The 25,661-nt window shown below is 44.2% G+C and overlaps 1 protein-coding gene across 3 annotated transcripts in view; it reads right to left on the minus strand.

Moving 5' to 3' along the window:
• Nucleotides 1–25,661, minus strand: part of LOC144679939 (corticotropin-releasing factor receptor 2-like) — a 305,817-nt gene that overhangs the window by 179,511 nt on the left and 100,645 nt on the right. Inside the window, exons 1-2 of one of the 3 annotated variants that reach the window (XM_078540926.1) lie at nucleotides 25,441–25,574; nucleotides 25,193–25,312 (exon numbers count right to left, since the gene is read on the minus strand). The exons of 1 other annotated variant lie outside the window; for it this stretch is intronic. In XM_078540926.1, the coding sequence (XP_078397052.1) occupies nucleotides 25,193–25,312; nucleotides 25,441–25,558 (238 nt within the window). In that variant the 5' untranslated portion in view covers nucleotides 25,559–25,574. Of the gene's footprint in view, nucleotides 1–25,192; nucleotides 25,313–25,440; nucleotides 25,575–25,661 lie in introns of those variants that run through there. One more of the 3 variants, XM_078540924.1, reaches the window with a different exon arrangement.

Raw genomic sequence — 25,661 nt, forward strand, 5'->3', positions numbered from 1 at the left:
GGCTGCAAGCCAGGGCCCCTAAGGTCTCCGTTAGATTCGCCTCCCTCTCCGGAGGTGCAGGGATCAGTAGGTCAGAGCTGCGGCATCCACAGGACTTGCCTGGCAGCTGTGGCTATGGTTTATAATTAAAAAGTAGAAAGCTGTTCAGGGTACACCTCTAGATGGAAACACCCTCACAGTTCCCCTCATACAGTGGGCGTGGAGGCAGCTAATTAAGAGACCACGTCCCCTAAGATTGCGCTGCCGACTTGTGCAGGGCCAGGACCCAGAAACGGTCCCAACCTGTGATTATTTTTCCAGGGTATAAGATCCTGTGCAATATCGCTGATGGCTGAACACCTCTCACACCTAGTTCACAGCAACTGCTGTGAATTACATGCAACATTAGGCCCTGCTAATGTATTCCCCTTATTCATAATGCCTCCTCTCCCTTCTTCCTTCTCTGAGATGATAGCCAGTAAATGTCAATGAAACTTCAGAGTGCCAGCCTTGTTTCACTGTTGTTAAACTGTGTAGTTGAGAGAAACAGTTGTTGTTTCAATCCCCTGAGGGGCCCCTGGAGAATGTTATCAGCTATCAGTACTTAATCTGTAAATCAAACCTGTCAACACGTGGATGGAGATTTGAAAAAAACCGAAAAAAAGTGCAAATACATGCCTTACTGAAGCAAATTTACCACCCAAGACAATTAATACAGGACAAGTCTGCACATTTAGCTGCAATGAAGCCCAATTTCAGTTGTCATGGAGGTCAACCGTAACTCCTCTGGCAATGAGCCATCCAAAGCTTTAACACAAGGCATAATTGGATCTGAGGAAGTTTATTTATTTATTTATTCTTAGAATGTTGCTGGCAAAGTCAGCATTTATTGCCCAACTATAATTATCTTTGGGAAGGTGGTGGTGAGCCACCATCATGACAACTGGATGGCTTGTTAGCCATTTCAGAGGGCAGTTAAGTGTCAATTATATTGCTGTGGGTTTGGAGTCACATGCAAGCTAGGCTGGGAAAGGACAGCAGATTTTTTTCCCGGAAAGGACATTAGTGAACCAGGTGGGTTTTTACAACACTCCAGTAGTAACATGAGTATTTAATGGCAATGACAGGCTCTTGCCCTCTAGCTGGGGTTGGAAATCCTCACCCCTACCCACAAGAGCTGCTGGCCAATCAGAGGCCGGCAGGTGTGCATTGCTCAGCAGTGCCACTACGGGAGACAGTGGCTGTAGCCGGTAATGCACCCACCCAAGGCCCAGGTTCGCCGAGGAACCCATGTCACAGGTGAGGTGATGGCAGGGCTGGGATCACGGAGATGGGGGAGAGGAGTCGGCAGCAGGGGCATGGGGGCAGCTCACTGCAGGCCCCACATTTCTGATACCGACTCCTAGATCAGGTACAATGCCTTTGAACGAAGGACATCCCACCTGGAACCCCGCAAGCAACCCAAACAGGGTTTGCTTTTCAGGCTTCCATGTGGCGAGTCCCCCACTCACCACTGACTGAATACCAGTGATGGCGGGATGAGGCCCTTAAGTGAGCACTAATTATCCACAAGACTGCCCTGATTAAGTCTGGGATGGGCAGCCTTGTGGATAATTAGTGCCCACTTAAGGGCCTCATCCCGCCTGATTAAATGCCCCTGCCTGATTAAATGCCTCCCGCCACCAGACTCGCCTTGGGGAGGGCATTAAATTCCATCCATGGTCACTATTATTGATAATAGATTTTTATTCCAAATTTTTTAAAATTGGAATTTGACCTCATGGTTCTGGATGAATAGTCTGGGCCTAATTTCTAACATCAGCATTTTCTGTCAAGAGCACCTGTTCGCAAAGCAGCTGGTTGAATCTTATAAGGAATGCTGCAGTTGCACTCAGGCTTGGCTCTGATGCCATTTGTGGTGGAATAGTCCATTGGCAAACAGCATTCTTATTGATTTCTGTGTCTTATGACATGGAGACATTAGTTTATTAAGATCTGTAAAATTTTGGATTGTTTTAAATCATCACACAGATAAGGGTGTGCATTCATTTTAATTCATGCATCCAGATAGTTCACCCAGTTCCACTTATCATTATGAAATAATTCTGGTGGTTTTGACTCTGCAATCCTACCTGGAAATCCATTCCATGCTAATTTTATGAAATGAGTCATGTGATATCCATCCTAAATTTGCACTTTACTATTTGTTCCCATGTCCTAAACAAATAGTTTAGTTTAATACAATTTTCTGAAACTACCTTTTCCACACCATTTTCTATCTATACCTCTATAAGTTCATCTCAGTAGGAACAGCTTGGACCTATAGAAAGGTTTTATTTAAAAAATTCATAAGAATTTCTAGCTCATCTTCTACCATTCTGGTCATCATAATACAATGATGGGGTTGTTGATCAATCATGGCAATCAATCTCAATCAATTGGCCCACCAAGAGACCCATAAAATGATGAAAACCCGAAGGGTGGAGAGCATTGGGGCGTATAGGTCCAAAATCATCTGATCCTCTCAAGTATATTAAATTTACCACTTGTCATAGCACAAATTAGTCATACCATACTGTATCCCAAAACACAACTATTTATTTAAGAGGCACTCAAATGTGCCTCTTAAAAAGGAGCAAAACGGACAGTGGGCCGGGATGGGACAAATTGGACTGAAAGGTTGGTTTGAGAGATGTGTTTTAAGAAGATGTTTAAAGGTGGAGACTAATGTACAGAGTTAGGAAGGTTTAGTAAGGGAGCTCTAAAGTGTAGGACAGAGGTGGCCACAAGTCTCTGTAACACTGGTGGGGTAAAGATGCTAAAATTCCCAGAGTTAGGGGATTAGCCAAGGCAGTTTGGTGCCATGCAGATTGTGGAGGGAATTATAGATGAGGACACAAATTCTACATTTAATGCAATGTGGGACAGGGAGCCAATGTCAGCCAGAGAGAAGGGGGGTGTTGAGTGAGTAGGGCTGAAGTCCACCAAGATTTGTACAAGCTGGCTACAGAATAAGAGGGCAGCAATTAGAGCATTACAAAAGTGAAAGCTGGCGTTGAGCAGACAGTGAGAGTTTCAGTGGCAAAGGAGCATGAAGTGATGAGAAGCAAGATAGGATTAAATGGAAGGGAGATTTCATTATAGTTCAACAAGAGTGCCTTATTACAGCACCGTGTTATCGGGAGAACCTGAAGAAAGCCTAGGTGCAAACTGTTCTTCAACAACATATGGCCTTAAATGCAGCAGCAAGCATTTAACACATAGAGGTGTTCCATCATTGTGTGAATGGAAAGCTCCATGATCTTCCAATTTACAATCGCACAATAAGCACGATGGAAACATCTCAAATCACTAGAGATGAGGAGCAAGAGGACTGTAAGCAGGAGGAGGGAACGATTAAGGCAGGAAAATGCAAAGGCATGATCAAGGAAATCAGTTTTAAAGACCCTTGAAGCAAAATACAGAGGGATTAAACTGTTAGTTGGAACATAGGTTCAAGAAGCCAGAAACACAAAAGATGGGCCTGTTGTGCTGGGTTAGTAATCTCCAAGTAAACTGTCACAGATCAACAACTGTACATAATGGGGGGAGAAATTGTCTAACCTCCAAAAAGAGATGTGGAGATTGTGTTATGCGATTAATCCATGCTCATTCATTATGACATTACCAATAAGTTAAATAAGTGCTGTCAACCCTTAAACAATTGCTGCTTGCCTCTGAGCTGTTCATTGGCCCCACACATCAACATCTTAAAGTTGCAGCTGTAAGAAGTGGTGGAAGATTTTTTTTCAGAAGTCAATCTGGGCTGTGTTTCTTTGATCAATGGCAGAACATTTGAGAGAATGTGTACCCAAGTTTTCAGATAGTGCGCTGGGAGCCTTGATGGGAGATATGAAAAGATTGAGAGATGTCATGCCCTCTAGACAAATGATTGGGAGGCAGTGGGAACAAGTAGCAACAGAGGGCAATGCCATTTATACTACTAAAAGAACAAAAGAAGGTTAATGATTTGACATGAGTTGTCAACATGAGTGACACTGCCTTCAAATGGCATTTCCTGTTAACTGCACCAACAGTCTCATTCACTGTTCAATTCACTACACCGCCATCACCTAGCGACACCTATCAATTAACCCTAGAATTCATATGCTTTATCTCACCCTCACATAGTTAGTACTGTTGCAAGCTTTGCAAACACAAATCACAGCTCACACACATGGGTACAATCTTAGAGGTGACGGGGGCCTTGCCTGCTGGCTGGAGAGCTGACGGGAGACCCACATTACCTCTTTTAGGGAAGGCCCACCGAATCACGAGCCAACTAGTTGAGAGGCCAGCAGTGGGCCTTTCCCCAGAATCAAGACCTCGGAGGCAGAGATCCTGCCTACCGAGATCTGCCAGCCAATCAGAGGTCTGCAGGTCTTTTACACAGCAGCATCACCAGGGAGGCAGTAACTACTGCTGGAACGACAGCTATCCGAGCCCCAGGACTGAAAATCGACCCAGGGCACAGGTAAGTGATGGCAGAGCGATCGCAAGGGAAGGGGGTGTCAGCAGCAAGAGCAGGGCTGTGGCTCTCAGTGGGCCACCTCCCCCGCCCCCCGCATTTTCCACTGGCGGGTCTCTCAATCAGGCATTGAAAGCCTTTTAAGGAGAGACTACCCCCCCCCCCATCCACATCCCCCTCCCCCTTCCAGGGAGCTTCACTGTTTTACTTGTCATGCACACATGGCGACAGGCCCGCCCACAGCTAGGTTAATATGAGTGGTAGCGGGTTGAGGCCCTTAAGTGGTCATTAATCGCCCATTTAAAGGCCTCAATTGGTAGCAGGGTGAGAATGCCAATCATGGACCTTCCCACCTGGGATCTAATTGGGGCGGAGACAACAAGGTGGCGGGGTGCTCATCTGCCACCCTCTGCCTGATTAAGTGCCTTTTCTGCCCCCAAACACGCCACTAGAGAGGGCAGAAGGCTCCGGCCACTCTGTCAGCTAATAAATCATGAAAGCCATAGCATCCAAACATATTGCGGGTCACTCACTGATGCACATCCCTCTTTCTAGCAGAAGGTGGCACATAACAGCAGGCAGCAGGATAAAATTGGAAGAGAACAAAGCACGCCTGCATGTTTTAACCCCCATGGAGGAAATGCTGACCGTCATGAGGAAATGCATCACTGAGGTCATGGCCACTGGCAGGGCTGAAGGGACTAATGATGGGGGTCTCTGTATAACTGATCTTCTTTTTCTATTCCTACTTCTCCCTCATCTCACAATCTCTTCTCATTCATAAGCTGCAGATGGTGTAACCAAGGTCATTTATTTTCTCCCCCCATCCCAGGAGTGACAATGGCTCTATTTCTGCCACCCCCTTCCCACTCTACCAGTGCTTCTGTTGTTACCTGTCAGCCAACCAGCTCAGAGTGCTGTAGTGCAGGCCAAGGCAGTGCAGTTTGGGAGGCAGTGGCGAGTGGTAATGTCACTGGACAAGGAATCCAGAGGCCCAGGGGACACAGGTTCAAATCCCACCACAACAGCTGGTGGAATTTAAACTAAATTAGTAACTCTGGAAATAAAAGCTAGTCTTGGTAATAATGACCAGAAAACCAGCTAATGAAGAAGTACTCTTCCATGTTCTGGATGGGGGACTTCAATGTCCATCACCAAGAATGGGTCGGTAGCACCATTATTGATTGAGCTGTCCAAGCCCTACAGGACTTGGCTGCTAGACTGTGTCTGTGGCAGGTGGTGAAGGAAGCAACAAGAGGGGAAACCCTACATGACATCTGTCCATGACAGTATTGGTAAGAGTGACTATTGCACAGTCCTTGTGGAGACAAAGTCCCACCTTCACATTGAGGATACCCTTCATCAAGTTGTGTGGCACTACCACTGTGCTAAGTGGGTTAGATTTCAAACAGATCTAGCAACTCAAGACTGGGCATCCGTGAGGCATGTGGGCCATCAGCAGCAGTAGAATTGTACTCAACCAATCTGTAACCTCATGGCGTGGATATCCCCACTCTACCATTACCATCAAGCCAGGGGATCAACCCTGGTTCAATGAAGAGGGCAGCAGCGCATTCCAGGAACAGCACCAGGTATACCTAAAAATGAGCTGTCAACCTGGTGAAGCTACAACACAGGGCTGCTTGCATGACAAACAGTGGAAGCAGCAGTCAATAGACAAAGCTAAGACACCCCACACCCAACGGATCAGATCTAAGCTCTGCAGTCTTGCCATATCCAGTCAGTAATGGTGATAGACAATTAAACTACTAGCAAGAGGAGGACGTTCTACAAATATCCCCACCCTCAATGATGAAGGAGATCAGCACATCAGTGCAAAAGATAAGGCAGAAGCACTTGCAGCCTGCAGAAGTGCCTGGTGGATCATCCATCTTGACCTCCTCCTGAGGTCCCGAGTATCACAGGTGTCGGTCTTCAGCCAATTCGATTCACTCCACATAACATCAAGAAACGACGGAAGGCACTGGATACTGCAAAGGCTATGGACCTTGACACAATTCTGGCAATAGTACTGAAGACTTGTGTTCCAGAACTTGCCGCGCCCCTAGCCAAACTGTTCCAGTACAGCTACAACACTAGCATCTATCCAGCAATGTGGGAAATTGCCCAGGTACGTCCTTTCCACAAAAAGCTGGACAAATCCAACCCAGCCAATTACCGCCCCATCAGTCTACTCTCCATCTTCAGTAAAGTAATGGAAGGTATCATGGACAGTGCTATCAATAACCTTCAATAACAGCAACAACCTGCTCACTGATGCCCAGTTTGGATTCTACCAGGGCCACTCAGCTCCTGACCTCGTTACAGCCTTGGTTCAAACATGGACAAAAGAGCTGAACTCCAGAGGTGAGGTGAGAGTAACTGCCCTTAACTTCAAGGTCACATTTGACTGAGTGTGGCATCGAGGAACCCTAGCAAAACTGGAGTCAATGGGAATCATGGAGAAAACTCTCCTCTGGTTGCAGTCATACCTAGTACAAAGGAAGACGGTTGTGGTTGTTGGAGGTCAATCACCTCAGTCCCTGGACATCGCTGCAGGTGTTCTTCAGGGTAGTGTCCTCGGCCCAACCATCTTCAGGTGCTTCATCAATGGCCTTTCCCCCATCATAAGGTCAGAAGTGGGGATGTTTGCAGATGATTGCACAATGTTCAGCACCATTCGCAACTCCTCAGTTACTAAAGTAGTCGATATCCATATTCAGCAAGACCTGGACAGTATTCAGGCTTGGGCTGATAAGTGGCAAGTAATATTTTCACCACATAAGTACCAGGCAATGACCATCTCCAACAAGAGATAATCCAACCATCTTCCCTAGACATGCTTAACTCCCCAAGGAAGGCAAGTAGACTACCCATGTCTGGAAGCAACCTGTTTCAGCACAGCATTTTCATTCAACAAAGAATGACTTCAACACCAGACAAACTACTCCATGTAGCCCATTCAAACTTTAGCCAAGTATAGGGAATCTCCAAAAATGCATATAATTGCACCATCAATCAGAAGAAATAATACAGCAACTGATCTGTAAGTACTCCATGATCTCTTTAGATCGCACTGGTGGGGGTGAGGGATCTTTCATTTTTTGCTTGTTCATCTGCATATTAAGCAGAGCTTAGGTTAGAGATTGGAGTTTCAAGATGGCAGTGTCAGTGTCAATTCTGCATTGTACATTGAATGATATCAAAATCTGCCTCCTCTGCATTCATTAGGTCACTGCATGTGAACTCCTTTAACAAGATGGTGTCCAGCCCAACAGAAACATGCATCTGAGACCTTATTTTCAAGCACTAGGAAGCTATGAGGTACCCAACAAACTGGCACTACATAGCCCAATTTCTCCCCCATTGTCTAATGACATTTTAAATCCATATCAAAAAGAACATGGTTATGATATTCCTCCACATAGCAACCAAAGTAGCTGTTCCCACGGCGATTTTTCAATGTATTGATACAGCTTTTAACAACTACATCATATAGAAATTAACAAAAATACTAAACAAACAGCTTACTTTTGAGTGAAGAAAATAGGCAAACATTAATAGGTCGCATCATTACAGGGCTGGATAAAATTGGCACAAATACAATTACAATCCCTGAATGCCAGATCAGTGGGTAACGTGGCTGGCTGGAACATGGGTTCTGGGAAATGAAAGTGTTAGATTCAGCAAGATGCTGAAATAGTGACACTCAGGGGACAGCCTTGCCACTCAGATTTGAATGTCAGGAAATTGGGTTGGTGCTGCCCATGCCATTTCCTGCTGTTCAGTTAGCTTTGCAACCAGAAGTCAAAGCTCTACACCTCTTGGGCACTTTTTTTTACAAAACTGAACCTTCACTGACCAGCTTTGCACATAAGGAATGGAAATGGCACTGGGTGAAGTACTGAAGGGGTTCAACTATTCATGGAGCTGTACCAGCTGGAAACTCCACCTTCATTACAGAGGGGTAGAAAACTGGGTGCTGCACATTGATCAGAAGCAAAAGAGTTCCAAACACAGACCAGCACAAATCACAATCTATCCAAATCTGATGCTATTGCCCCAATATTTACTCAGGGGTCAGCAAGAGAGATGTAAGAGGATTTCTGGATAGGAAACCTGGGAATAAGGGTTCTTGCCAGGTCCTGCCATATTTAACAGTGGGAGGGATCTTAAATGTATTGAAAAGATTTCCCGCTGAACAGCTAGCCAGATTAACAGATTGACTGTATTCAGGCTGGTAAACATCATCCAGATGACTGGTGTTGGGTAAGTCTGACATCATGGCAGGGGGAGGGGGAAGTGGTCAAATCTCTCGGTAGGGAAGGGGAAACTTATGAGACGTTGCAAAGGTGGGGGGGATGATGTCAGTTATCATGGAATGTGGACATCTTACTGTAGGGGATGATAATGCTGTGGAGGGAGAGGGTAAATTGGATGTCGTGGGGAGGTTAGCCAACCTTGGGAGGAGAGGATGATGGGACTTGGCCAATCATGGATGTCTGATGGTGTGGAGATAAGCATTTTTGGCCTAAGTGAAACATTCCTCCTCCTTTTGGTCCAGGACCAGTGCATTTACCTCATTGATCCAGGCCTCTTCGCCTCTATCTATCTGCCAGGATTCCTCAGTCGTGCGCATCCATTCATTAAAGTTAAAAATTCAATTAAAATCAACAACGCAACTTTCTTAAAAAAAATATCATGGACTGATCTGCTTCATGAGAGTGGGTTGGTCACCTGTACCACTTACACTTCCCCGATCTGCCTCAGTTAAAACAGTAAGTGAGTGGGTTGAAGTCAGGTTTGAGAATTTTTAAAATTGCATCTTCCCACACATTGCTGATCCACTTGTCCTTGAGAGTTACATCTCTAAAGAATAATCCAAAAAATCAACCATGCATCCTATTTTGAATTCTTCAGGGCTAATCGCACCTTGTGTTCTTTAGTTTAATTAGTATTCCTCATAAAGAACCTACAAATTTTCTGAAAGTCCAAATAAGCTCATTAACTGGGAGCTCTACTATCCATTTTATCTGTTAAGTGATTTAATAATATCCTCCATCTTGTGTGTGCCATCCATGGGGACAACTTGTAAATGGTATCCTATGGTTACCAAGCCTGATAGTCATTATAGCCTAGAAATTACTGCGGCTGATATTTCATTATAATTTGTAATGCAGAACACCTTTAACGAAGAAAAGAACTTGCATTTATATAGCATCTTACTGCATCCTCAGTGATTAGAATCATAGAATGACACAGCACAGAAAGAGAATATTCAGTTCCATCAGGCCTTTTCCAGCACTTTGAGCTATCCAATTAATCTCAGGCCCCTCCTTTTTCTTCATAGCTCTGTTTTCTTTTGCCTTCTTAATGTTACTATTGAATCTACTTCCGCAACCGTTTCAAACAGTGCATTCCATATGACAATAATCTGCTTTGTAAAACAGAAGTCCTCATATTGTCCCTGGTTCTTTTGCCAATCACTTCAAACATGGAAACAGTTTCTCCTTGCGCACTATATACATAATTTGGACACCCCTGTCAAATCTCCTCTTAGCCTTCTCTGGCCTACGGAGATCAACTCCAGCTTTTACAGGCTTTCTACAAAACTGAAGTACCTGATCTTTGGTACCATTCTTGTAAATCTCTTCTACATCCTCTCCAAGGTTTTTCCATCCATCCTAAAGGGTGGTGTCCAGAATCGAACACAATACTCCAGCTGAGGCCTAACCAGTGAACATCTTCAGTGCTTGACAGAGACTGTTATGTAGGCAACCATGACAGCCAAAGCACAGCATAATCCCACAACTGTAAAAGAATGTTGCCCAAGGGCGCTGGGGGCTTTTGCAAGTATATCTTTTACACTCTTCTGTACAGCTTGATTTAGTGCCTCAGCCGACAAAGCACACTCCCTTGCCTATGCTTAATTCCCTCATTGCACTGATATATTGGCCTTAGTTACATATGTAGTTCTTGTAGTGGGACTTCAGCCTACTGACTCAAAAGTACCACTGCTGAGCCAAGCTGACAGAGGCATAAAATGTCCAAGGCACCTACTAATATCAATATCAGTAAATTCAAAGCTGCATTACCCCAGACTTGACCCTAACAGTAATACCTACCGACAAACATAATGAGTAATTGTGCATCAAACACGGGATATACAAGGTACTGCCTGTTTTGCTTTGATTCACTTCCACTGAGACTGTATTTAATCTCTAATCCTGCAGCCCACTGCTATCAAACACTTACTATGACTATTTTATTCCTTTGCTCCGCAATGCAAAGAAACTTGTGAAGTGATTCATCTTGGTATGAAGAACGAGGAGAGGCAACATAAAATAAAGGGCACAATTCTAAAGGGGTTCAGGAGCAGCAGGGCCAAGGCATGTATGTGCACAAATCATTGAAGGTGGTAGGGCAGGTTAAGAAAGTGGTAAATAAAGCATATGGATCCTGAACTTTATAAATAGGGGCACAAAATACAGAAGCAAGGACGTTATGACAGACCAGTTCGGCTTCAGCTACAGTGTTGCATCCAGTTCTGGGAACCACACTTGAGGGATGCAGAAAAGATTCACGAGAATAGTTTGTGGGATGAGGAGCTTCAGTTAAGTAGATAGATTGGAGAAGTTGTGACTGTTCTCCTTGGAGAGGTTTGATAGAGGTATTTAAAATCATGAGGGATTTTAACAGATTAGTTAAGGAGGAACTATTCCTGTTGGTAGAAGGTTCGAGAACTAGAGGACACCGATTTGAGGAGATTGATGAAAGAAGAAATGGTGACATGAAGAAAATCTGTTTTACATAGTGAGTGGTTAGAGTCTGGAATGCATTACCTGAGAAGATGATGTTGGCAGATTTAATCCTGGCCACCAAAAGGGAACTAGATAATTATCTGAAGAAAAAGATATTGCAGGGCTACAGGGAAAAGGTGGGGGTGAGACTAGATGAATTGCTCTTGTAGAGAGCTAGCACGGATACGATGAGCCAAGTGGCCTCCTTCTGTGCTGTGACCATTCTCTGATTGTATGATGCCATGATATGAATCTTTTCAGCATAGACAATTTTGAATTTCTCCTAAACATTAGAGCAATAATTTTGGCCCTTTTATCCTCCTGTTGTATAAACCTGAGTTCTTTTCCCTGGCGATCTCCTCTCTGCCTGAAAGCACTAATTCTTATGGAGTACAAATGCTAGCCCCACCCCAAAAACTTGAGCACATAACCTAGGCTGACCCTCCCAGCACTAAGGGAGTGCTGCATAATCAGAATCTTTTAGATGAAGCATTAAACTGAAACCCCAGCTCTCTCTCAAGTGATGTAAAAGATCCCATGACTTTTTTTATTTATTTGTTCATGAGATGTGGGCGTCACTGGCTGGGCCAGCATTTATTGCTCATTGCTAATTGCCCTTGAGAAGGTAGTAGTAAGCCTGTTGAAGGGGATTCCAGCACTTTCACCCATTGACAGTGAAGGAATGGCGATGTAATTCCAAGTCAGAATGGTCTGTGGCTTTGAGGAGAACTTGCAGTTGGTGGTGTTCCCACGCATCTGCGTTGCTGTGATACATCTTGTAGATGGTACACACTGCTGTCACTGTGTGTAGCTGAATGTTTAAGGTGGTCTATGGGGTGCCAATCAACTGCACTGCTTTGTCCTGGATGGTGTCGAGCTTCTTGAAGCTTGTTGGAGCTGCACTCATCCAGGCAAGTGGACAGTATTCGATCACACTCTTGACTTGTGCCTTGTAGATTTTTGGCTTTGGGGAGTCAGGAGGTGAGTTACTCGCTGCAGAATTCTTAGCTCCTAACCTTGCTCTTGTAGCCACAGTATTTATGTGGCTAGTCTAGTTCAGTTTCTGGTCAATGGTAATCCTCAGGATGCTGAATGTGGGGGGTTCAGCGATGGAAATGCCATTGAATGTCAAGGGGAGATGGTTAGATACTCTCTTGTTGCAGGTCAGCATTGCCAGACACTTGTGTGGTAGAAACATTTCTGGCCACTTATCAGACTAAGCCTTCCAGGTCTCCTGCATATGGAGCATGGGATGTATTTGAAAAGCAGGGTTCTGGTCAGTGCTCTGGCCAACATTCCTCCCCCTACCAAAATATCTTAAGAGGCCATTCATCACATTGCTGTTATGCTCAAATTTACGAACAGTTGCTTAGATTTAAAAAAAAATTATTCTATTCATAGTTGGGACATGCCATCACTGGCAAAGCTGGTATTTATTACCCAGCCCTAGCTATCCTGGCAGTAGGTCTTCTTCACCACTGCAGTCCATGTGGTGAAGGTATTCCAACAAGACTGTTAGAGCTGAAGTGCTTCGGGCTGTACTGTGGGCCTGAAAAGTGCAATATAAATGCAAGACACATGGTGCTTGTTGCCCTCCACTACTTCATTCAAGTGGCCATTCACCATATGTGAGTCAATGCAGTGAGTGTCAGTAGCTTATTAAACTGAGGGGACCATCACTCCTGTCCGTGATCCTGTCATCAACTAACATCCACGTGCATATTTTTCAGCAGAAGTCAGTGGAGAGAAATCGGGTACAGAAAGCCAGGCACATTTTTCGACTTCCTAACCAATCAAAACCTCTATTTATTTTGCACCATTAATATAGGAGAATATTCCGAGGCAAATCATAGGAGTTAATTTTAGAAAGAAGGAACAAATATCCAGCGATGTCATTCTATCTTGCTTATTGATCGAGGTAACCAACAGATGGTTGAAGACATAGCCCTGGATATTTACGGAAGGTGTAGAGGAAATGGGAGGAGCCGAAATTGGCGAGGCCAAGGATGCAGAGGTTCTGTTGCATTTAATAGCAAGGTCTTATTTTCGTATTTTCCTTCCATTTCTGAACCAGTAGCTGTTAAATTGACAGTGTGACCGGCTGCTGGGTGAGAAAACCAATGGCAGGAGGCGGGACCCAGTGACGTTTGGACACTGTCTCTGTGATCGGATTTGGGGTGCAAACTAGGGCTTGCGAGGAGATTGGGGAAGGGGGTTGTTGTTAATTGTGGCAGCGGGCCAAAGAGAGGCTGCAATTGATGGGAGAGGCCAAAGTCTTCCTGGAGGGGTTGTGGGGAGTACCCTTGTTCTGCCTGGCCCTCAGGAAGTGCTATAAAAGGCATCTCCAGACTCAATTTTGCTGCTGGATTTCCCAAGCCGCTGCTGTAAAACTCATGACATGTAAGTACTCGTTAGAATTTGATCACATTTTGTGTTTTTTAGGGTTTAGTCACCCCTGACTTCCTGTTTGTCATGGGGAGGGGTAGGTAGTTGTTTTTGAGCCCCATAGTTAAGGCTTTTAGAGGAAGTGAGAGAAGTAGTTTTACCGGCTTGATGATCAGTTCCAGCATTATGTTCCTGTGTGCAACTCCAGTCCTGCAACACTGGTCTAATTCTCATTTTCTGATCCTTCTACTTCACAATTAGCATCCACTCCTTCCACCACATTACCTTATAGTATATATACATTCAAGGGAAGATAGGCAAGGAAATGATGGAGAAGGGTTATGATGATAGATTTAGATGACAAAAATGGGAGCAAGTTTGATTGGAGCATACATGATGGCATGGACTGGTTGGGCCGAATGGCCTGTTTCTGTGACGCGTATTCCATGTATCCCTCCCTCTGAATCTCCTCACTGTCACCTCCTTCCCAGCTTTCAAATATCCCCCAATCACCTGTCTTCTCTTCATTAATGTTTCTGTCCCCTGCTGATTTAAATTCTCTTTCTTTCTCCTACCCAATATCTACTGACCTGTAAAGCACTTTTTACTCAGAGCGGGGGAAGTCACCTTGGTCGTGCAAAGGCAGGTTTGAAGGTCAGACCAGGAGGAAATTCTGAAACGAGGGTGCTGGTTAATGCCCAACGTGTTCCGGCTTCCAGCCAGTCTTGATGTAGGCGAGTCATCACCAGCAATGGCTGCCTGCCTAATACCAGCAGGTGACCAGTTTGAATGATTAATTTCCCAATTGTGGACAGATGAGGGTCACCAGCATGGCAGCCATAGCCTAGCATGCCTTGAGGCGGCTAGCCGGCAGTTTCCCAGGGAAGCCCACACGGCCTACCCATACTTAACCCCTCACTGGAGCAGCAGGTAACAGTGGGCCACAGGCCACCCTGTGGAGGGGTTTTCCCCCTACAGGGGTGACCAGGCAACTGAGGACACAATTTATTTTTAGAAGATTGAGACCTCTTCAGAGGGCACCTCCCTCACGGTGCTCCTCCGACAATGGTAGCACCTACCTATGCTAGAGGGGCTGTCGTGTCCTCTGATTGGTTCCCGCAGCCTCAGAAACTCACCTGTTACACTTAAATGGCACTCCCAGAAGTGACCAATTAACTGGCCGACTCCGGGAAGATCTTATGGGCGGGTGTACTGCCATCAAGTGCATGTCAGGAATCGGAAATGGCCCAATCCCGCAATTATTCTTAAAGGGGTCAAGATTCCATCCAACAAACATTATGGGCTGCATGCTACCTATGTCGGGCGGGCAGGGTGGGAGCGGGCGGGTGAGGAGCCAATTGCCCCCTGCAATCGGCTGCGTGCCATCATTTTACGTGGGCGGTCCAATTAAGGCCCACCCAGCGTAAAACGCGTTCCGTAGCACTCAGCGCTACCTGTGCGGGCGGAGGGAGGAGGGAGAGAAAGAGCGCAGCAATCTCCCTGTTCTCAGGGAGATTAAGTACATATTGAAACTTCTTAATAAAGGAAGATAAAAATTATTTAGACATGCTCCCTCATTTGTCACATGAGCTGGGACATGTTTGTCAATTTAACAAAATTTATTTATTGATTTTATTAAACCTTCAGGAAACTTCATCCCGCCTGTGGATGAGGTTTCCTTAAAAACGTGAAGGCCGCTTGGGCTCTTTGCCTGCCCACCAACCTTAAGGTTGGACGGGCAGCAGTGTTAATGATGGCTTCCTTAATGGCCTTAATAGGCCTTTGACAGTTTGGCGGGCGCGCAGCCGCCTCTGGCGCGCGCCCACCGAATGCAGTATCGGAATGATGCACAATGACGTCGGGACGTACGCCCAATGTCATCTTGGGTCATTTATGCGTTGGCATGTTGGACCTGCCCCCGCAAGCCGACAGCAACATTCTGGCCTGTAGAAAAATTAGCTGTTTATTGTGGCTCAGGCTCAGGAAGTCTGTGTTGTTCAATCGATTTTTTTCCCTTAAGGCAGGCATATTTTTACAGTTCCTCCAGACTAATGGTTCACTACAATGCAAAGTTCACCTTGGAGCAACTGACCTCTCAGTCTGAATACCTGACTAATTAATATTTCTGCAATACGAGCTGGCTTTAAACTCCTTCTTCCAGCAGCTCACTTGATGGAAGTCGAAACTAACTGAGTAAACAAGGAACATCATAGGTTCAATTCACAGACTGTGGTGTTTAGTTAACCTCAATTACGTGTGTGCTACATATATCCTCAGTGCTCCTGAGCCGAGGAGAAAAATCATTCAGGGGTTCCCACTCACGATCATTATCCAATCACCTCTGCAACGTGTGGATGTTGGATGGAATCAGGATCAAATTCCTCCAGCTTTGAACAGGCTGCCAACCTCAGGTTCAGATCACAAATGTAGAATAGGTACCGCAGCGTATTGACCCTGTTACTGGACTAGTAATTCAGAGTGCAAATCCCTCCATGGACTTATTTGGAGAATGTGAAGTCAGCTTTTAAAAAAGTTGGGAATAAAAAGCTTGTGTCAGTAAAAGTGATCATGAAGCTGTCAGATTGCTGTAAAAATCCAACTAATTCATTAATAGCCTCTAGGGAAGAAAATCAGCTGTCCTTACCTGGTCTAACCTATAGGTGACTTCAGTCCCACATCACAGTGGTTTACTTTAACTGCTAGCATGCTACTCACTTGTATCGGCTCATGTGGAGAATAAACATCAGCGTGGACTTGTTGGGCCGAATGACCTGTTTCTGTGCTGTAAATATAGTAAGACTCATACCTGCAACAGTTTAAGATGCAAAGCCACAACAAGATCTTCATGGCAATCAGAGATGGGCAATAGGCACTGGCCTTGCCAGTAACGCCACATTCTTCTCTAAGGAAGGAAATTTGCCATCCTTACCTGATCTGGCTCCAGATCCACAGCAAGTGGTTGACACTTAACTGCCCTCTGAAATGGCCTAGCAAGCCACTCAGTCATCTTAGGGATGTGTAACAAACGTTGAACTTGCCAGTGACATTCAGATCCCATGAATTAATTAAAAAAACAGATTTGATACCTTCAGGAGAGGAGAAAATTAGCAAAACAAATTAGTGAACAGGATTTAAAGGGGAAGTCTTGGGGTAATTGAAATTTTCAAAATTGAGATGGGTAGGTTTTCCTTAGGGAGAAGACTGCCCCATCTCAATTTTGAAAATTTCAATTACTCCAGCATTGTTCAAATGAAATTGCTCATTCCAGGCAGTTGCCCAATACTGGGGGAAGGACTTTGAAGAAATGATATTGCATCGAGAATGTCTTTTACTTCTAACGAAAAATAATATAAATTACAGATTCTCTAGCATTTTCATTGTGACGGTGTAGCTGTCTCCAGTTTCCCACTTGCTATCCAGCTGAACTAAGTCTGGTTCAATTATCACAGCAGCCTGATAACTGCCTCATGCATTGGACAGCAATGAATGTCTGCCCTACTTGAAGATCTCATGTGCAATACATCACAGAGTTTTAGAATGTAATATTCTGATTTGTTTTATTATCCTTATTATAAATATATGAACCCGAATGTGTTGTACCAGATGTTATTGGAGAAAAAAATACTTGCGAAATTCGGTTCCATAGCCTGTGCAACATGCGACAGACGCTATCTTGCTAAGGGCATTAGTGCGGGTGCCTGCATCAGTAGTATGCAGAATAAGCAGATTATGATATCGGCCATTATCTATCGCTAATTTAATGCCAGTGACCTCATCACTGTAGCTAACACCCTTTCTGAAACAAACACAGCTGAACATGTGTCCAGTGGAATGAAGAATGCCCCATCATTGCTGTTTAAAGGGATGATCAATAACTTGCAGGTTAGTTGCTGGTTACTCTGTACTGGCTCTTTTTGAGTTTGTGAAAGTGCTTGGTGTTTTGATGAGTTGGTTAAAATTGGTAAAGTCTGAAGAGTCTGCACATAAAGAAGGCCTTGGTTGTAACTGCAAGTGTTCTGGGCAGACCACTTACTCCCAAGTCATGTGTGCTATAATTGCAATCTCCCCTGGGTGGCAAAATGAGAGACAGATAATGCAGAGGCAGCAAATAAGAGGATAAGTTGCTGATAATGGAGTAGTAGGAGGAGGAGGAGGTGGCGGAGGGGAAAGGCTCTCAGCAGAAGTCCTTATCCACCTATTGTCTTCCGGGATCCACCTAAGCTAGAAGCAGTGTCAGCATCCTCTACAATTCATGGAGGAGGTGCTCATAGAATTCTACCATCTCTTGTAACATGAGCTGGAGCCTCAGAGCAGGACAAGAATGACACTGCCAATGGCTGTGAAGGTGACTGACACCCTGAATATTGTTGCATTAGGACCCTTCCAGGCTGGAAAAGACAACATATATAACATCTCTCAGCTCGCTGTTCACACTGCATCAGAGAAATGAGAGCCACTCTCTATACTAGTAAAGGGATTTCATTGTGCTCTCTCTGCACCAAGTGAAGAGGGCAAAGTGTGTACGTAGCTTTGCAAGAATAGCGAGACTCCCAATGGTGCAGGATGGCATTGATTGCACACCTGTGGCTTTACAGACACCCCAACTAAAAGCTGGATGTCCTGCAACATAGATGGTGTGCAACCATGCTCAGCACATCATGTTGGTGAACGCCAGCTATCCTGGCAGTAGTCATGATTTCATTCTGCATGTGTCTAGTGTTCATCAATCATTCAGCCACCATGTCAACCTACAGGGTGGCTGCTCAGTGACAAGGGCTAAACCTGCCCCTATACCTGACTCATGACTCCGCTCCACAACACAGTCACACGTGACCAGTACGCGTACAGTGACAGTTATGCTGCCACAAAATACATTATCGAGTAGACCACTGAGTACTAAAGCAACAGTTTCACTACCTTGATCACTCTGAAGGAGATCTCCAGCATTCTACTGCATTCTCCACATCTTAGCCGTCATCAGGACACAGCCCCTGCCACCATATATTCAGTGACCACCTCGGCAAGAGGAGGAAGCAGAGGAGGAGGAGAAAGCAAAGGAGGAGGCAAATGGCACATCCCCATTCTGACCAGGCTGTCCGTAATTGCCTCATTCAACTACAGTTCCCATGAGTTTAGCACCAAATCCCTCTGGTAGAACAGTCCCATGCCTTATCATCCCTCTGTTCCTGACTACCACAGCAACCTCTGGGCCACAATGCTGAAATAAAAGCGAACATAAAACAATTCTTCTTTATCCAGCAAAACATCCAATATTCTATACAAAGGTCAACTAATCACCCTTGTGCATACCCTTAATACCTGACTTATGGTTGCCTTTGTCTGTCCTAGTGCTTGTATGCAGTGCATATAGCATAGCTGGTCGAATGTTACTGACTTACAGTATGGGAAACTGCAGAAGGCCTTGCAGAATGTCTTCAAGCTGCTCTGGGCCTTGAAGGCCTGGCTTTGGACTGCATCAGCATAGCATGGGTGACAGCAGTCTGGGCTGGCTGGCTGACAGACAACAGGAGCGCCGGCAATGTGACAGTGGTGGGAAAATTAATGCTGCCATCCTGGGGCAGAACAGCATGTTAGCCTACAGAGCTACTGCCATTCCCTTGGGCTGCATCTCAGCAATGCTAGTAATCTGCAGGAGCACAGATTGTTATCCTGCTGTGAGACCCCGCCTGAAAGGTATCTGCAGCCATGATGATAACAGTGTGAGTTTATATGGCAACATGACCTCATCCTGAGCTTCTACTGCTTTACAGACACCTCTGCTTGTTTTGCAATGGAAGTGGAGGTGTTGGCTATCAAATGTTTGGGTCATTGTGTATTCTTGTACAGTTGGTCAACACATCCATGCTGGAGAGGGTACTCCGAGCTCTGCGCAAAGCCCTATGCCAAGTTGGAGCTGACTCATCCATGCTCCTTGACACTGACCGCAGGCCTTCTGGCTGGCCTGCCAATGCACCAAGCATTTCTATGTACACAGCCATCCGCCTTTTCCTGTGTGCTGCTCCAGCAAAATCCTCATCTGAATTCTCTGCAGCAGAACTCATATGCGACGTTGCCCTCTAGGGAACTGGCACCCATGCAATCCTCCCCTCCACCCTGGCTGCAGCCTACTGGTACCAGACAACTCACCACATGGAGATTTCTCCATAATATTACCCTCTAAAGCACATGCAGTGCTGGCATCTGAGCTGGTGGCTGGGGGAATGAGATCAGTGACCATGTTTCTTCATCATAGGTGTCCAACTCCTTTTTCCCTTCACCCATCAGTGCCTGACCAGGTGAAAGTTCTTGGATATCATAAAGAAGAAAGGCACAAGGATAGGGTTGCAGGCGACACGTCATGAAGCGGGGAATTGCAGGAGTTGCATACTTACATCATCTGCATGCAAAGAGACTGAGAGATGAGAGCGAAATGGACTATGAGGAGGTGGATTAGGTCAAAGCATACGGTCATTTTCTATGGTCTCAGCCCTGCCTCAGAGATGGCTACTACATTAATGATGTCCATTGTCTCCTCCATGGGGGTGAGGACATTCAGCCATGCCTATCCCTCACTGGTTAACTCCTATCCCACCTTGTCCTGCAAGGGAGCAGGGTATCATTGAGTGTGATGCAGTGAAATTGGGTGATGTGGTTGTCATGGTTGAATAGCTGGCAGTGTATGCAAACTGAGATGTGGGTGTGCTAATTACATGAAGTGAGGTAAAACTATGAATGAGGTATGATTCATGACTGATCAAGATTGTTGCTAAGTGAGCAAAGGAGGGTAGATGTGATGAATGGAGCAATGTGTGAGGCTAGCAGTTCAGTTGCAAGGGTATAGCATTTGAAGATGGATTTACTGGTCATGACGACTCATGTGAGATCATTGAACCTATTATGGCACTGCATCCAGATCCTCATGGACACACTGTTCGCATCTACCCTTGTGGCTATATGCTCTCATTTCCGTCTTAGCGCTTTTCTAGAGATCCTGGCCCTCTGTGGATACAGGATGTCTCTCCCCCTGTCAACATCGTGAACCAGGACCTTGAGTGTAGTATCAGAAAATCTGGGACCCTACTCTTTGCCTTGTTGTGACAGTTTCACTCTTCCTGTAGATCAACGACTTCCAGAACCCGCTGCAGCCAGAAAACATCTTGCCTTTAAGGAGGTGGAGGCTAGCTTTAAGTGGTGCTAGCTTGGCATGAACTTGGACCCCCGGCTGAGGCATGCGCAGTCAGCGGCATGTTCAGTATTGGTCTGCATGCCACTATCATTTAAATTAACAGGCAGCATGAAGTTTGCATTACTTTGAACAGGAGCAGGCTAATTATGCACTATGATGTCCATGCCTGTTTATAAGGGCTATTGAGTTTTTAGCTCCAATGATAATGAACACATCCTTGTAGACTTCAAGTGATTAAGAATGTGGATAAGATATGGCTCCATTAGTTTATTTGAAATGACTAAAGGGCACCACAAAAAAGTAAGGGTCAAAGAGTAAGCTTAGATGCCAGGAAGTAATGCTTTTCACAGAGAATTGTTACTGTCTAGAAAGAACTGACAAGATGTATACTCAATAAATCTTTCCAGCAGGCACTTGATGAGTGACGAGCGCATTTCCAATTATAGATGGTAGGTTGTTAGTTATTTGTGATTCTGTGAAGTTTGGACATCCGATAAATCCTTGAGCTTTTCTTGATTACTTTGGTGAATTGGATAAACTTCCTAGAGCTATTCCTGAACCAGCCACATGTTTGTGTTTCCTCTTGTGTGTCTGGCCTCTCAAGTGATTATGTGGTGTGGGGAGGGTGAATCATGTACATGGTTTTGTATTGCTGTCTTAATGGGATAAGCTTGATTGACCGAGTCATCTTTATTTGTCCTCTTTTTGTATGTTTTTCCATACACTAGTAGAAAGTGTCTTGGAAGCACTTAATATAGTGACTGTGCCCTTTTAAACTAATGTTTACATTATTCCCAGTAGCTTTGCTGATTCTGGACCGTCCAGATCAGAAGGGTCCCAGCTTCAGATTGTGCCTTGTGATCTGATCTCAGTTGAAATGGGAAGCTGGTTTGTGCAATTGGTCTCAACACCACTAGCTTGGGGGAATGGAGGGATCCCGTTACTCCTGCTACAAAGTGTGTAGCTGGAACTGTCTCCTAAAAAAGGCTGTTGAGATTGATAGATTTCTTTTAGGCAAATATATCAAGTGATATGGAACAAAGCCAGGTAAATGGGGTCGAGGTACAAGTCAACCGCAAATTAACTAAATGGCAGAAGACACTCAAGGAATTGAATGGCTATTTCTATGTTCCTATGTGGAGATCGAGCAACAGCAAATCAAGATCAAATGTAACGTCAACTCTTGTTTAAAGACCCTGCCAATACTGTGCAGCTGGGCTCAAGAAAGGCTTGGGTGACATACTAGAGGGTCAGTGAGCACTTTTATAACTGTATTCCAGCAGAAGGGTTCAGAAACTAAAATTATGCAAAAAAAAACCCAAATAAAGCTAGTAAGATATTGAACTTGAATGTATGCAGACATAATTTGCCAATATTAATAATGATTTTTAAAATCTATAATTCCCTTAAAGGTGCTGCCTCAAGTGGTCTTATTCCACTGTACTATCTCATTGAGGCATCATTCTTCATCTTTGAATTCAGGAAATGTGTCTATTTACACTCTCCATTCTACTTTAACATTCTGCATTTGCAAAATACTTTGGGATATTCCATACATTAAAAGTTCAGTATAAATGCAAGCAGTTGCCGTGAAGAGTGTCAAACTCCCCTGATCCTGACTTCACCTGAGTTTTACATTCACACTTTCCATTATGGTCACTAGGAAATTTGGCAGATTCCCAGCACCCCTTATCCAAGGGCTATTGAAGTTAATTACATAGCATGCGTCATTTAGCCATTTTAGTTTATTTTGTCAGAAAAAAAACACAGCATCTGAAATAGTGTTCCTAAATTTATATTTCACTATTCTGAATCCACGCTCTTGGTCTTATTGTCACAGTTTCATTTGAAATACACTTCTAGATTCAACAGAGAGAGAGGTGGCGGGTGGAGTGGTGAAATTCATCTACATTGTGAATGTGAAATGGGCTTATAGCGAATTTTCAACCTGTTTCACACCATATCTGATTTCCCTTATCATTCAAACAAACCAAAAGAATAATAGCACATAATATAAAATGGGTTATGGATTCACTATTGATGGAGGCCAATTTTACCCCAACTTTTCTATACCAGTTACTACCTTATATGTTGCCCCCTCTCAGTCATTCTTTTCTTTTATGAGTTTGAAAAACCCAAGTTTCTCCAGACTTTCCTGATCATGATACTGGAAAGCCTGATTTATGTTCAGTTCAGGGCAACCATAATAAAAATGTTATAAAAACAGGAAATGCTGGAAAACCTCAGCAGATCTGGCAGCATCTGTGGAGAGAGAAACAGAGTTAATATTTCGAGTCCATACTGAAGAAGAGTCATAGGGACTCGAAATGTTGACTCTGTTTCTCTCTCCACAGATGCTGCCAGACCTGCTGAGTTTTTCTAGTATTTTCTGTTTTTATTTCAGATCTCCAGCATCTACAGTATTTTGCTTTTATTTTAGAATGCAATTTTTGTTTTTGTCAGCAAACTCAGTAAATTTCAAACCAAATGATGTCCAGTTTTTGACATTTGTCTCATGACATTGTTTTCGTATAACATAAAATTAAAATAAAAAGCAGTTCAAAAGCTATGCTATACTGTGACTACCTTAACACCTTACATTAGGCATTGTAGCTGAGTAATTGCTTGCACTGATTTAGGACAGGAAAATACTCTCAGTTACTGCCCCTTCTCTCCATTCCTCTCTCAATCTCTGTCTACCAGTCTTCCTCTTTGTGATCTCTTTCAATTTAGTGGTCTCACTCTCACATGAATTTCCTCTGTTGGCTATCGTATTGTAGGCATGAGCTCATTAAACCAAATCCAGCATTAACGTAGCAGGTGATGCAGCATCATATAAAAGTATTAAATATTTACCCATTAATTTCTAAGTCCACATCAACTGCAGTGTTGACCTATCACTGTGACCAGTCAATGTTTGTGCTTTGAGATACACACATGGCACACTGTCTCACCTGATGAGCAATTAACCTCTTGGTGCCCAAAAGGGAGTGACAATTTGCACCCTTGGATATTAGAATCATAGAATCCTAGAAAATTTATGACACAGAAGAAGGCCATTCAGCCCAATGTGTCCATGCTGCTCAATGAAGAGCTACCCAGCTTAATCCCACCTTCCTGCAATGGTCTGTAGCCCCACAGGTCATGGCACTTCGAGTACACATCCAAGTCCTGTTTAACTGTGGTGAGAGCTTCTGCCTCTACCACCCTTTCAGGCAGTGAGTTCCATGTTGCAATAACCTTCCAAACACACTCAGAATTCAGATTAAAGGAGAACCATCAATTGGAGCAGCTTACAAAAATTGCACACAAATGACATGCTGACATTTTCACGATGCAGAGATGATAGAGTGTAGCACAGAAGGAGGCTATTTGGCCATTGTGTCTGTGCCAGCTCCTCAAAAGAGCTATCCAACTCATTCTACTCCCCCTGCTCTTTTTGTAAAGCCCTGGATTTTTTTCCCCCTTTTCAAGCATATATCCAATTCTATTGTGAAAATTCCATCGTTTCAAGCAGTGCATTGAAGATCAGAAGAACTTGCTGTGATTACACAAAATCACATCTTCCTTCTGATGCTTTCGCCAATTATCTCTAAATCTATCTCTGTTGGTTGCTGACCCTCCCTGCCATTGGAAATAGTTTATCATTACTTTATCAAAGCGACTCATAATTGTTACATCGCTATTATACATTTCTAAGTCCAAATTACACCGTCACATTTCCACAGCAAAAGCATAGAAAAAGCTTTGGCAGCCAAACTTTGTGTGTGTGTGTGTGTGTGTGTGTGTGGAGGGGGGGGGGGGGGAGGGAGGTAAGACGATGTCCCTTTAAGTGAGCCAATGAAAGAGGACGCAGTGACATCCCGGACACTATAACGGACTACACGGGGTTAGGAAGAAACGAACCCTCACAGTATCACAGAGAGCAGAAGTCACAGCTACCTATTTGGCTTTCTCCTCCCCCTACCCCCCAACCCCAATCCTTTCAACTTCACTTCCCATTTACTCGTTTCCAACTCGAACTTCACACTTTTTTTTCACATTTAAAAACACAAAATGCAGGTTCCACAGACTGAATTCACACCAGACTCAAAAAACATTAACGGGAAAGACGCCATTAACTGTAGGCTCAAAGCGAACACCAACAAGGGAAATAAAATCACTAACAGAAATGAAAAAGCATGTTTTTTTTTTAGAAACTGTAAGCCCAGCCAAGATGGAGCACGAAATCATCACAGTCCAAATGAATCTTTACATTTATGTTTCTACAGCATAATGTGAATGGACATTTATGCTATTTCATAAGTTTCTTTATGAATAAAAGACTGTTCTTACTTGTGGTATTGTACTTAATCCCATTGAAGAACTCGGGGCAAGGTCTCGCCACAAGCTGCCCTGCTGTTGTCCGCGGCCAGCAAGTTCCTATTTGATCGGTAGTTGAATTGCAATAAATGCCTTTGGAAGAAGTTACAAAAATATAGAATGTAAATAAGAAAGCTTAACAAGAAGAAAAAAAAATCAAATATAAGCTAAAAGTCCACAAGTTAAATCTACAATTTCTTGCCCGGGTTAGACTGTCCTACCAGTGAGATCCACAACAGGGATAGAGTCAGGTTCATAGAAATGGTCCTGGAAAACATCTATCAGGCTGCAGTTGGGATCAAACTCGTCGATGATGATCTGAAATATTGTAGAGTCCATGGTGCAGGTTGGGGTCGGTGCTGCACTAGTGCCGGTGTGTGTGTGTGTGTGTTTTTTCTTTTGTTGTTGCTGTTACAGCGGCTCTCCTCTCTCTTTCATGAGA

This window comes from Cetorhinus maximus, chromosome 4 (genome assembly GCF_964194155.1).
Source record: "Cetorhinus maximus chromosome 4, sCetMax3.hap1.1, whole genome shotgun sequence".
In the NCBI taxonomy this organism is placed as follows: Eukaryota; Metazoa; Chordata; class Chondrichthyes; order Lamniformes; family Cetorhinidae; genus Cetorhinus; species Cetorhinus maximus.